This window comes from Balearica regulorum, chromosome 15, assembly GCF_011004875.1.
Source record: "Balearica regulorum gibbericeps isolate bBalReg1 chromosome 15, bBalReg1.pri, whole genome shotgun sequence".
In the NCBI taxonomy this organism is placed as follows: Eukaryota; Metazoa; Chordata; class Aves; order Gruiformes; family Gruidae; genus Balearica; species Balearica regulorum.
This window is the reverse complement of record NC_046198.1, coordinates 7,457,853-7,471,506: the sequence shown is the minus strand read 5'-3', so window position 1 is coordinate 7,471,506 and position 13,654 is coordinate 7,457,853. Positions and strand designations below refer to the sequence as shown.

General features: G+C 39.0%; 1 protein-coding gene across 6 annotated transcripts in view; it reads right to left on the bottom strand.

Moving 5' to 3' along the window:
* Nucleotides 1-339: 339 nt before the first annotated feature.
* NSMCE1 (NSE1 component of SMC5/6 complex) overlaps nt 340-13,654 on the bottom strand; it is a 16,574-nt gene continuing 3,259 nt past the window's right edge. For 5 of the 6 annotated variants that reach the window (XM_075767105.1, XM_075767107.1, XM_075767104.1 and 2 more), the window contains exons 3-8: nt 5,634-5,755; nt 4,654-4,731; nt 3,165-3,311; nt 2,078-2,194; nt 1,056-1,176; nt 340-584 (exon numbers count right to left, since the gene is read on the bottom strand). In XM_075767105.1, the coding sequence (XP_075623220.1) occupies nt 502-584; nt 1,056-1,176; nt 2,078-2,194; nt 3,165-3,311; nt 4,654-4,731; nt 5,634-5,755 (668 nt within the window). In that variant the 3' untranslated portion in view covers nt 340-501. Of the gene's footprint in view, nt 585-1,055; nt 1,177-2,077; nt 2,195-3,164; nt 3,312-4,653; nt 4,732-5,633; nt 5,756-8,334; nt 8,399-13,654 lie in introns of all 6 variants that reach the window. The other variant, XM_075767106.1, reaches the window with a different exon arrangement.

The following is a 13,654-nucleotide window of genomic DNA, read 5'->3' as shown; positions in this document are numbered from 1 at the left end:
CAGATAATTCAGCCAGCTGCCTTCATGAGGAGACCTCAAGTGCTGCATTGATTTTTTTTACCTACTTGGAAGCCCTGTGGTGCTAGTAACAGGTTTCACTTTCAGTTGTGCAACTGAAACTGTACAAATAGGGAACACCCTTGCTGAGAAAGGCTACTTGTAATAGTTCACCTGCATAGATCAGCTTGCAAGATTGACTAAAACCATTTGCATCTTTCATTCCCAAATATGCACTGAGAGTCCTAACCCAAGAATATAGAGAACTAGATACACAAAACAGCCTCCAGAAGGAGAAGCACATACACAAAACAGTCTCCAAGAAAGCTGTGCAGGCATAACTGTGGAGAAGAACAGGAAGGTCAATGATAGTTTTATTTTAAAATTCTTAAAACTTCAGGAAAAAATAAGTACACTGAACCGTGCACTGTGACTAATGAATACAATACAGTCTCACTATTCTGCAAGAGTGGGGTAAAAAGATTTCACTGAAAGCAAGTTTTACTAACATCGTCTAGGGCTGAGAATGAAGCTCTTCTCTGCTCTCCCTGTTTTTGATGGTGACTGGGAGTCCATCCGACTCGTACCTGTGAGGAAAACAAAAGGAAGGTTAATGAATGACACACAAAAAAAGGATGATATTGTACAACCTCCAGATTTTTAAAATGCTTTATATATTCCTGTGTTCCTGTTCAGAATGTCCAATTTCCCTGGCTAAGTAGAGGTATTCTGAAGAGATTGTGCTGCTCTTAGAAGCTCAGTATGTCCAGAAGTTTTAGTGTCGCGTGTTGTGTCCGCCCCTTGCTCCCCACCCCCACTTTAGTGTTGGTAGAAACAACATGCACAGGATCTGCTCATCACCTTAAGGCATAATCCATGCACTTTTGAGGGCTCTGTGCTGCCCATGTATGGTTTACTATCTGAAACATACAACTGAAGTCAGAAATAACTGATACTCAGCTACAGTTGTAAGTAATACTGGCAGTCCCACTGAGTATCTCAGTCCATTCTCTAGTATTATTACACTCAATTTTTTTTTTAAATAGGTTGCTTAGTACCTGGAATGTCGCAGGACCAGAAATCATTACACTGCGGACAGCGTGGTTCAGTCTGAGCTCTAAAGTACTTTCTGACACAAGGTAAATGCATTGCAATTCCACAGGATTCACATACTTGGCTCTGAAATAAGGAGTGTTAATAAAAAAAAAAATTCTAACCTGTCCTTTAGTTTAACATATAGCTGTTACAAAGGGCAACAGATACACAATGCTTCATTCCAAAGAATGACTCACACAGTACAGTTGGTAGATACTCAAAAGTCAAAGCTGGTAAATTATAAAATGAGGTATTTTCCTGGAAGCTAGGAAATACCATTTTCCTATATGGACAAAATTTAGCTTGAAAGACAACACTGAGCTATTTGGGTGCAATAACAGAGACCAACTGGGATGGAAAAAGTAACATGGAAGCATGGGAAGATGAGAAGATGCAGGGTCAAAGAGCAGGAGAATGCAGTAGTTCTGGAGCTGGAGTTCCAGTTGTAACTACTTACGCAAGACTAAACTGGTAACTTACCAGCTATCAAAATACAGCGCTTTAGCATGCTATGTATAAACATACATGTTCATTCTCAAGTCCAAAACACAAGCAATTCCTGAACCAAAATCCTAGGACCAAAGATGAATGTGTGTCACATGAAGACTGCTCTTTGTAAGGCCCAAAGATAAGAAAGCTAACACTCAACTGTTATGCCTATTTAAGGATAAGCGTTCATCTCTAGCCTGCCCGCTCTGGAAAGCAAGACAGCGCAATAATGTTCCTCACTGTGTGACTCTGGTTTCTCCAAGTTTATACTTAGAGATACTGCTCCAAGACAAGGTTTTTTTCCTAAGGCAGAAGATAAAATACCTACACTTCTTTAAAAAAAAGAAAGTATTTTCTTATATACATGGGCACCATTACGACATTACAAGACCAGAATTTTTCAGTGCTTGCCTAATGCTCAGAGTATCACAAACTTTAGCTATGACCACATAAGTATGTCAGCAGATGCCTACTGAGGTAATAAAACAAATGTTACCTGGATGGCAAGGCTGTGACAGATGTTACACTTCCTTGCCACATCTTGGTAGTTGCTGAGAATATATTGTTCCATCTCAATTATGCAGCGAGTATGCAGAGTATATTCTCCATTTCTCTAAGGAAATAAGTGGTGAGACAAGGAATTTCTTTTAATTCCTTTTACCTTGTATGACTTTTCTAAGCACCTGCTAGCAAGCATTTGACATCCACTTTTTTCTGTCATCGTGAAACTAACACGCTAACACTGCTATAATGCAAAGCCAAAATACTTTTGAAGTAGCAGAATTCATTTGTTTAAAGGATCAGAACAAAGATCTCACACCTTTAACAGAGATCTAGTCCTTGGAAGGTACAGATGAGCAAGCATGCTCTCCTTAACAAAGACATGCAGTTTTGGGACCCTGCATTTGCACATTAGTGGAAATTCTACTGGCTTTCAGCAAAATCTAGGCATTTACTGCTTGAGGTGTCTTTGAAAAATCTCTGCTAAATGACTCCAGTCTAAGTAAATGTGTGGCAGCAGGCTGGAGATCTATCATGCAATGAATGCAGGAGAAGAGGGATTGAGGTCTCAATTGTCTTGGCAAGCACATGCAGTGTCCACATGGTAAGCTAATCTCAGTTCCTCCCTTATGAAATAAAGGGGATTTAAAAATTTGCCCAGTGGCTCAGGCATTTCTGGTACAGCATGTTTGGCCTCGCTGCTTTTCAGGATATTCTAAATGTAGCTGACAGCACTGATCACCCTGAAGAGCTTTCCCCAGCTCCTGTTCCAAGCGTAAGTGTGCCATGCTGCTGTGTACAAAGGATGTCTGTTGCAATGCAGGGCTGTACACACACACACACCCCTAGCTCAGGTACAAGAAATGGAAACCCTGTTCTCCTCTGTAGACTTACCCAAGGACTTTTTCCTTGTAAATGTACTACCTTTTCTGCAAAAATCGCTGGAGTAGCAATAAGCACAGGCTCCACAAAACCATTTTTGCCATCATTCATTAAAAAACAGCTCCAGTTTCAGCCATCACATCCATAAGAAAATAATAGCTGGACATATTAAAATACACTTGAAAAGATACAGCAGTTACCTCAGAGAGCCACTTATCCTCCACAAAAACTTTCAGCACTTGTTCTGCTTCCTTTTTCTTCATTTTCTTGGTCTTAAGTTGGTCAGCAAGGTTTAAAATCTCTGTAGAAGAGGCAAAGCCATTTTCTGATAAAATTATTAGGTCCATCTATAGAAAGAAACATTTTCAACTATTAAAAAAACCTAATGCCATTAGACAGACATACCCTATAGTAATGTGCAGCTTTTTCAGCATCTGTACGTGAGATATACTACAGTATATGGCTTGAACCAGAACTGTAAAACAAAGACCAAAAGCTGAAACAGTCATTGTTACCTTGACAGTTTTAATCTTTGCCAAGAAAACATTTCCACAAATATAACTGTACAGTGCTGCCTAAATGAAGCCGAATTCAGAGACCCTTGAGCATACTCAAGGGTGACAGATCTGTTTATTTTTATCTGCTCTTTATCAAGGTTCTTTTGAGGAAAAATCACTGCTAAAGTAAGTGTCCCCTCTGGATTAATTAGTAATGCTGAACCTACCTGGCACTTGAAGGCTGTAGCAGTATTACCAATTTTCAGAGAATCTCTCATTGGAAACATTCCTGCTGCTCATTATGACTCATTACGCAGAGTTTTTACACCAGTAGGAACACGTGCCATGATAATGCCATCTCTGCAGTGCTGACACAGCAATTGGCTTCACCAATAATGGGGGAGGGCAGGGAAATCTCTGGGTACTATTCATGTAGATGAAACTTTTGCAGCTGTCATAGAATAGTCAATACACCTCTCTTTCCAGTTTATACAGAAAAATTTATTTTAATGAGTGTGCAAAAAAATAATTTAAAAGTCTAATGGCTGGAGAAATTACGTCCTCAAAGTTCAAGACACTATGAGAACAATTCACTAAAACATGCAAGATACACAGCTACAATCACAACTCACATTAATGGTTGTTGATAAGAAATACACAGCAAATGTCCTGGAATCGCAGCCCAATAGTTTTATTTGGAACTTGAAAAAATTCTCATGTGTATGTTTTTTTGTTTAAAAAGCAGCATTCTGACTAGTTTATTAAACACAGAATTGGCTAAGCAATGACAATAGACGAATGTTTCTATTCAAATCAGCAAATCCAACTTGCATGTTATTAGCATTAAAATCTACTGTACATTACTAGCCTATTGAAGCCAGTGAAAAAATCTGCAATCACAACTGAAGATCCCAAAGAAAGGTGTTTGTTTAACTGAAAGCAGACATGTCAAGTCACTGACACCATAGGGCACTCCCCTATTGCTGATTTCAGTTTATCAATAACTGACTTTCATCAGGGAATCATTACTTGCGTATACTCCCATCCCTACCCCCCACTCGATTTGGGATGAACTTAGGTAAGGTGGCAACTAGTTCCTGAACCACATCTCCATTCATTTCCATTCCCATTCATTTAAAGATGGTACCTTGACAAATAATGTGATTTACTAACTAATAACTGACATACTTACTGCTTTTCTGAACAATTCTAATTCGTTTTCTGTATAGTCAGATGCCATTTTAGTTATTTCAGTTTCTGCCAAATTCACCTACAAAAAAATCAAAATGAAATCAAAATGCCATTGTACTTCTACACCATAAATTGTAAAAGATCCTCTGGGGTAAAGAATACATCATCTTACAATTAACAGAAATGCCATTTCTTTAAGTGGAAAGAGGCTGTTCCTTAAAGATGGCACTTGATGGTACTCGAGCTCTTTCTTTACAACCCCTGATCTTCCAGCCACCTGTTCTCCACAGCTGCCTCTGCCCAGCCCAAGCTCCTAAACAATCCCATCTAACCCCTTCAGAACCAATACAGAATATAGTAGAACTAATATATTACAGCAGGATACTGTGCTGGACAGTAGCAGTAACTATGTTATAATACACATTTTTGTTTCATTGTGAAAAACAGTTACTGATATTTCATATTCTTATTGCACATTCTACTGCTATTTTTCATTAGCTCAACTTAATTGGCAAAATGACCCAGAAAGGTTAAAAGCAGCAGCTAATGTTAGAATACCTCTTGTATGGTCTTTTGGAATTACTATATAACCTTCCCTCTTTGACACGCACATTTCAGAGCGCCTCAGGAAACTTTAAAGACCATTCCTTAGCAATGCTTTTATGCTAGGTTGATTTCCGAGTAAGAGAAAAATAAAAACTAATGTTGGAGAGCTCTCCTTGTTTTCTAGCTTCAAAATTCCTCGAGAAAGAAAGTCTCCTGTGAAAACGAAATCCCACTTCTGCACTTAAGCAATGTTTACGCTAAATAAATCAGACGCTGCTGTAGTCCTTGCTGCCATGTTCCACTTCCACGCACCCAGGTTCCTGGGAGTTTATCCTCCCACTCCCCTGTTCTGGCAGGAGCTTCTCCAGCAGCTGCCCCTGCCCCAGCGGCACAGCCCCGCATCAACCACGCGATGGCAGCACGTCACACACTCACCAAAGCGTAATGTGCTCGCCCATCGCCCTCCGACATTCCTTTCCGGATCTGCATAAACAAAGGCTGTAGATGGCTGTTAATAGTACTGATGAAATCATCTAGTTTATCGTGCGCGTAGTACACTGAAAATAAAAAAGAAAAAGCACATACACAAAAGAATCAGGGAGCCCCTTTTATGTTTTATCTGCTGAAACCTCTTCTTCCTAGGTAAAAGAGCTAAAAGTTAGTGAGGCACAATTCAAACTGGTCTGTTGCGTTCAGCAGACCTATCGTGTTCTTGGGCTGCTGACTCCTAGCCTCAAGCTCAGCTCCTTGAAAGTGTCAGAGTTTAGAGAGAGTCCAGACATTCTGCCTCGCTGTATGGAACCCACCACATTCATCCATTAATTACAGTGACTTGAACTAAATTGAATTGAAAATAAAACATGACCAGGAAAAAATTACTGTGCACAATACAAAAATATTGTTTGCTTTCATTTACACGCAAGGGATCCCTTGTTTCTTTGTGTTCTGTTTCACACATTAATGGCATGTAAATGATCAAATTACATACCAGAAAACTTAAAAATCTAGCATTGTAGAAATACAGGTAATACCTTGTGTCATGCTCTATAAACAAATTAAATACCAGCAGAAGTTCTATCACAGACATAATTAAGGTGGACTCTGGAGTCATTCTGTGAAGAATCCGCTAGGGCTTTTTCTTGCACAGCAACAACACGTGCCCTCAAGAGTTTCCTTCCAAAACAAAATGTCATCGTCAGTGGCAAAACTCCTGATGACTTCAGGAGGCTAGGGTTTAAAAAACCAGAGTTAACTAACAGCTCATAACTTGAGAAAAATTATTTGACTCAAAAATACTACTAGTTATCACTAACTGGACAGTATGCTCAGTTACGAGTCAATCACTTGCGTAACAGCATCAGACAGAAGGCCCACTCTCAAAACCCCACTATACTATTTTGTACAATGCAAACACATCACAGGACGCTCCTGCCCAGAAAGTTCATGATTCTGATACATAAGACTCCTTAAGTGAACAAAACCAACAAACAGCAAAAGCAATAAATAAAGTAAGTATAATATTAGAGTAAATATAATTTTGTCCAATTGTCGTGCCACCTGCCTGGCACCTGTCAGCAGGAAACACTCTGCCTACATCAAAGCCAGGGAGCGTTAATGACAGATCTAACAAACAGAGGTAAGATGAAAGATAACAGAAGAATATTCTTTTGTACAACAGCTGTAACATTTTAATGTGAGATGAATGGCTGCTCTAGTAGATCTTCTGTCAAAAAAAAGGGATACAAACTCTCCATAAAAATGAATGACCACACCAAAAGCTGCACTTAACAATTTTAACATCTAAAAAGTTGGTCAATTTACAATTTCAGGCACAGAAATGATAAACGCCCTTTACTATTTGCAAAAGCTTGTAACTTACTTCTATGAAACAGTTCTCGTACAGGTAGTCATTAGCAATTGATTGGATAGAAACTGTTTATTCAAATAGAATACTACTCAAAACAAATTATTTACTGTCAACAGGTTTGATGAGAAATTAGACAAACTAATGTGGTCTTCATGCAGTAAGCATCCACAATCTTTGTATTCTGACTACACATATACAGGGATCTCTTCATCCTTTTTTTTTTCTTCTGGTAAAATATCTCAGAGGCATCAATACTACTTCGAAAGACAGTATTTAAGAAGTCCTTGTTGTAACATGAGTATGTTAGATCCATACTAGATCCAGGACTACCCTACTTCCAAAATACTGGATTAAAATGTTTGAAAAGTCTTAATTTCCAATAGCTTCCCCTTTAAAATGTAGTACCTTTAAAAAAATAAAATCTGAGACTTAGTTACAATCACTGGAAATTATTTTTTATAACAGAAATAAATAATTTCCTCCTCTAAGGCATAAAATGCAATCTCAAGTAATACTGTATCACAGATGTACTTCCTGTAATCTGTTTTCTGTGAAAATCTATTCCAGTACCCAATTCTGAACACAACAAAGCTGTTCATAGCATTTAAAACCAAGCATATGCAGGAACCAGGTATTATTCTTTCTGTCAATAAACAATTCTCAGCCCTGAACATTTAGTAAAGATAACACACGACAGCACAAGAAAGAGAACTCATTGTGTGTTATGCTAGAACACTGCTTGGGAGGATTTTTAGAAGAAATTATTTCAGTTCAATGACAGCAGATGAGCAAATAGGAAACAGCAAACAGTAAATAAATGAAACACAAATATTTGGGGGGTTTGGTTTTGGTTTTTTTTTTCCTAAATTTAAAAAAAAATCCTTAATAATAAACTCGAATAAGCTGAACAGATCCCTCACTGAGGATAAAGCAGAGGTACTCAGAGAAACCAGAAACTTTTCTGAATGTGTCTGTATGCAAACTATAAACAGCAGGCAGCATAACAAATTTACACTCTTGGTTAATTATCACTTTTCAATAGGCACTGGTTTAAACTTTCTTGCTTAAAGACAAGCAAACAACAGGAATCTTTATTACTAAGATCAGTCTGAGATGCCACAACTTCATGATAAATTTAAAAATATACTGGCAGTGTTATAAAACTAGAGCTCCCATATTTACAGCGAAAGACTACAAATAAGCTGAGTGAATGCTTTAAAAGAAAAGAGATGGGACCTTTACTCATATAAAACATAAACACATAGTTACCGTATCTATGTACTTCAGCTTCCATCTTCTCTGTAACCAGAAGATTAAGCAGCGTGATTCTAGTCTGAAAAGTTGCATTATGAAAATGTCATGTTTTTCTTCTACTTTGACGACACCAAGCAGATGTAATATAAGCCACTGATGACCAGTGGGTGATATTTACAGCTGATTTTCAAGATCAAACAGTATTTAAAAATCTAGTAACTATTCAACAGCTTCTGGCATAGAGTTAATCAGTTTGCCAACTTTAAACAAAAAACTAGAACAAACCATGAAGAATAACATGATAAATTACTTCGGGTTTTAAATCACTGATGCTCAGTTTTCTTTTCACAGAAGAATAAAGGAAGAATAACACATTCAGAAAAGTTAGTTTCTTTAAGGGAAAAAATGTGATAGGGTTTGGGGTTTTTAGCTCCCTATCAGGATTTGTAAATGCTGCCACCTAACTTTCTTACAGCTAGAAAAAAACAGAAGCAACAAGACCATTTCCGGTAAGAGAATCGAAAAGCTTGTTTACAAAGTTCTTTAAAAACAAAACACTCTTAATTACACTTTGCAGCAACACATTGTAAAATGCTTTTTTTTTTCTCCTTCTGTTAAACAACATCAAAAACAAGCCAGAACACTTTGTTCTAATAGTACAAGGTGTTATACATAAATACATAAAACCACGCAATCCCTCCCTCAGAGAGCTTAATGACATTTGAACTATGGACTAGACTACGTCATTCACCGTTAATTTTTTATATGTATCCTGCTTCACATTATTTTAAATTCACATGACACCATTGACACTAAACCTCTTTCTACACATACATCTACGATATGTTTCAGCCTTCCCATGAAAAATACAATCACTGGCAAGAAGAACATGTTGCTACTTCTAGTGGCATACTGCAACACCACAATACAGAACAAAACCCATCAGACTGCCAAGGAGTTTAGGGAGGGAAAATACTTAGTTATTCAAACGGCGCAGATGTATTTTCACCAGCAGTGAAAATGAACTTCAGTAAGGACTCATAGAATCCAGTTTTAAAGTGTAACCACTAACCCACTACCGAGTGACAACTAACACCGATGCTCTGCTACAGTGCTGGTTCAGTACAAATTGAGACTGAAACAACCAATCTTTTTTCAGTCTTCTTAACCCAGGGACTATTGAAGTTTGACCCAAGAGATAGTCAGTCTTCATTACCAGAACATCTGAATGAGTAATTGATAAGCTTCTCTACATTTTATGTTTCAATCCAGCTACAAGTCACCTGATATGCAGCAAAAAATATTTAGCAGAAAATATGGCTTGTGTTACAAAAATAGATTACTTCATTCTGACTTTAAACTGTATGGGTGAGTAGATACAAATCCACAGTAAAAACAGACAAGTCCCTGTAGAGTGAGTAGCACTGGGACAAGACACAAGAATACTACTAAGCCTGGCAGAAGCATGGCTTCCAGAACTAGTAATCAGCAATATGATGCAGATGGGATGAGAGAAAGTAGAGTCATCCACTAGAAAACCTCATCTCATCCTCACCAAAGTGTTTCCTCAGCATTCACTTCTCTCGCAATGTGTAAGAGAAATAACTGAAGGGCATTTCTTTACAAGCATTCAGGTCGCTATAGCAAAGCACTGCTGAGGAATTGTGTGATCGCGCTGTCTATACTCCTACTGATCTTCCCCAGTCCCTCTTCTGTTGGCGCTTTGTGATAGTCCTCATCATCTACCCAAAATTGCCTGGTCTGAGGAGCCAAGAGCCTTGTTTTCTTTTGCTAGTTTTGACATATTTGATGCACTATAAAGCAAAATATCAAAACAACAGTACAGTAGATTTTTCTGTTGTTTTGCAATGCTAACGCTTCTCTGGTAATATAAAACATAGACTTCAAACAGATAGTTATCTGCAAATTCCATCACAGATAACAAAAATTCCCCTAAGCTCTAGCTGAACTTTGCAGACAAAAGCATAATGAGCACACTGGGTCGCACATAGGAGCAGCTGCTGGGGCTTTTCCTAGAATACTAAATACTAAAAGACGTACAAAACATGTAAAGCAAAAATGCTTGTCTATTCTATGAATCCCTGTTTTTCATATACAATTTATTTAGTGGGTCTTTTAACGGCCAAGCTTGAAATATATTATGCTTAAGAAATTGGTATAACTGCAGACTACAGTTGATACTAACAGTTCAGCTACCAAGTCAGTTAAATAAAATACAAAACACAGTTAAACAAAAGCCAGTCTGATACGATCCACATTAATGAACAGTTAATCAATACACTCCTCCTTCTGTACATCCCAATAGGCAGGAAAAACCCCAGTATTCTCTCATTCTTCCATTTTTCTAAACATCCTTTCATATATGGGCTGTATGTATCAGCCATTTTTCTAATGAACTTCACTGTAACTTAATATAGTTACATTTTATAATTAATTTTATAAATATTACCTAATATTGTCCTTCAGTAATTACAACATTGGTTTGAAAGGCAACCTGATTTTGTCCCTCCAAATTACCCTTAGGTTTATCAAAAAGATAAAGATATAGCAAAAGAAAATATATCTGTGTTTTCTGTTAACCTTCTGGCCTTGAAGAATGTGGCAAAGAAAATACTTGTGAATGACTACATCTTTGGAAAATAAAATGCTGGTCACGAAAATGCCTAATACTGCTACATTTAAATACTTGTCAAATGAAGATGTGCTGAATCTAAGAAAAAAATAGATAAACTTGGAAATCTATCAAGGGACAGAGAGCACATGAATCTCACTATTTATTCCATGATCTGTAAAAAAAAAAAAGTAGTGCTATTACAGAGAGAAATGTGTTTTCCAGGGAACAGGCACCATCTTTCCAGCTGTACTATTTAGAGTAGCGTAAACCCAGAGCTTCAGTTATTAAGGAACTTGTGCAAAGCATTTGACACTGTCCTGCATGACATCCTTGTCTCTAAATTGAAGAGACCTGGATTTGACAGATGGACCACTCAGTGGATAAGGAATTGGCTGGATGGTTGCAATCAAAGAGTGGGGGTCAACAATTTGATGTCCAAGTGGAGACCAGCAACAAGTAGGGTTCCTCAAGGGTCAGGATTGGGACTGGCGTGGTTTAACATCTTTGTCAGCGACATGGACGGTGGGATCGAGTGCACCCTCAGCAAGTTTGCTGACGACACCAAGCTGTGTGGTGTGGTCAACACACTGGAGGGAAGGGATGCCATCCAGAGGGACCTGGAAAGGTTTGAGAGGTGGGCCCATGAGAACCACATGAAGCTCAATAAGGCCAAGTGCAAGGTCCTGCACATGGGTAGGGGTAAGCCCAAGCACCACTACAGGCTGGGCAGAGAATTGCCTGCGAGCAGCTCTGAGGAGGACTTGGGGATGTTGGTGCACAATAAGCTCAACATGACCTGGCAATGCGTGCTTGCAGCCCAGAAAGCCAGCGGCAGCCTGGGATGCATCAAAAGCAGTGTGACCAGCAGGTCGAGGGAAGGGATTCTCCCCCTCTACTCGTGAGACCCCACCTGCAGTACACCATCCAGCTCAGGGGCCCCCAGTACAAGACACACATGGAGCTCCTGGAGCAAGTCCAGAGGAAGCTATGAAGATGATCAGAGGGCTTAAGCACCTCTCCTATGAAGACAGACTGAGAGAGTTGGGGTGGTTCAGCCTAGAAAAGAGAAGGCCCCGGGGAGACCTTATAGCACCTTCCAGTCCCTAAAAGGGCCTACAGGAAATCTGCAGAGGGACTGTTTACAAGGGCATGGAGTGATAGGACAAGAGGTAATAGACTTAAGCAGAAGGAGGGGAGATTTAGATTAGATATTAGGAAGAAATTCTTCCCTGTGAGGATGGTGAGGCACTGGAACAGGCTGCCTAGAGAAGTTGTGGCTGCCCCATCCCTGGAAGTGTTTAAGACCAGGTTGGATGGGGCTTTGGGCAACCTGGGCTGGTGGAGGGTGTCCCTGCCCACGGCAGGGGGCTGGAACTAGATGGGCTTTAAGATCCCTTCCAACCCAAACCATTCTATGATGATTCTATGAACTCTAGCTAGCTTGGAAGACAGCAGGAAAAATAACGACAAACTCTCCTATTTTTACTGTTTCCTGATTTCAGGCTGGCGCCAGGGTCAGAATAATATTCTGCATATTCTCCTCCCACAGACAGTGTCCTGTAAAGGGATCCAAGAGTAGCCAACTCAGATAGTACCATTTCCCTGACTACACAAACAAAGGAAAAATGAGCTTGCACCCACAGACAACACACAAAGCCACCCCAGAAAAGATGCTGACAATGTCGTGGTACCTTAGCTATTATATAATGCTAGAGATCTGCACGATGTCTTTAACTTTGCATTTAAGTTTTTACCATAATGTGTTTCAGAACTGGAGAAGCCATAACACAATGCAGACAGAAACAGCATGCATTAAGGGATTCCAGTAAAAAAGTATTAGCAGTTATAACAACCTTCCTCAACAAGCCTGCCATTTGTATCCTGACTGAATTGTACACTTTGTAGTGGCTCTAGGCAGCATTTTGATAGATGTTTGGAGCTTTTCCTTCAGAGCTGCGTGCAAATTTTAGCATAGACACTTATCCGCTAACATGAAGTATGCAGGTGATACGCAAAAAAATTAGAAAATGTCTTCTAGCCAAAAAGTTTAGGATTTTGAAATAAACCAGCACAAGAGAACGTGCCAAATGCCAGGAGGGAAAGTTTTCAGATCATTTTGCTCAGAGGCTGCACAGGCTGGTTACTATATGACTTGACTTCATTTGACGCAGCTTTTTTATCCTTTTGTATTTAAGGAAACCAATGTCATAGATAGGAGACAGCTTTGTTATGCAATGCTTACAACATGCAGAAGAAAGGAATTAATTCAAATTAGCTAGTTTTAGTAACAATAGCTTTGATCCAATTAAAAAATTATTATTCAGATTGCACTAAGCAGTATGAAGATGTATTTGAAGAAACTACATCAAAATCAGAACTTAAATCTAGAAACAGTCAAGTCAGGCTGAGTTTCCTCATAAAAACACTATTTACCATGATCTCGTAAATTGTGATACTGTTAACTTTGCCCCTAACAAGGATAGGTTTGTCAAATCACTGGTTCTTTTGTTCATAAAACAAATCGGGGGGGGGGGGGGGGAACGGGGGACGGGGGGGACGGGATGACACGTTCCATTCAGTGAGTCAAGTTCAACAACATCCTTTTGCCTCTCTACGTGACAAAAAGCTTTCCTAGCTAGAGCATTAATAAAACTGTAACGGTTAAAACTCCCACACTGTACCTGTGTAATTTCACAAACT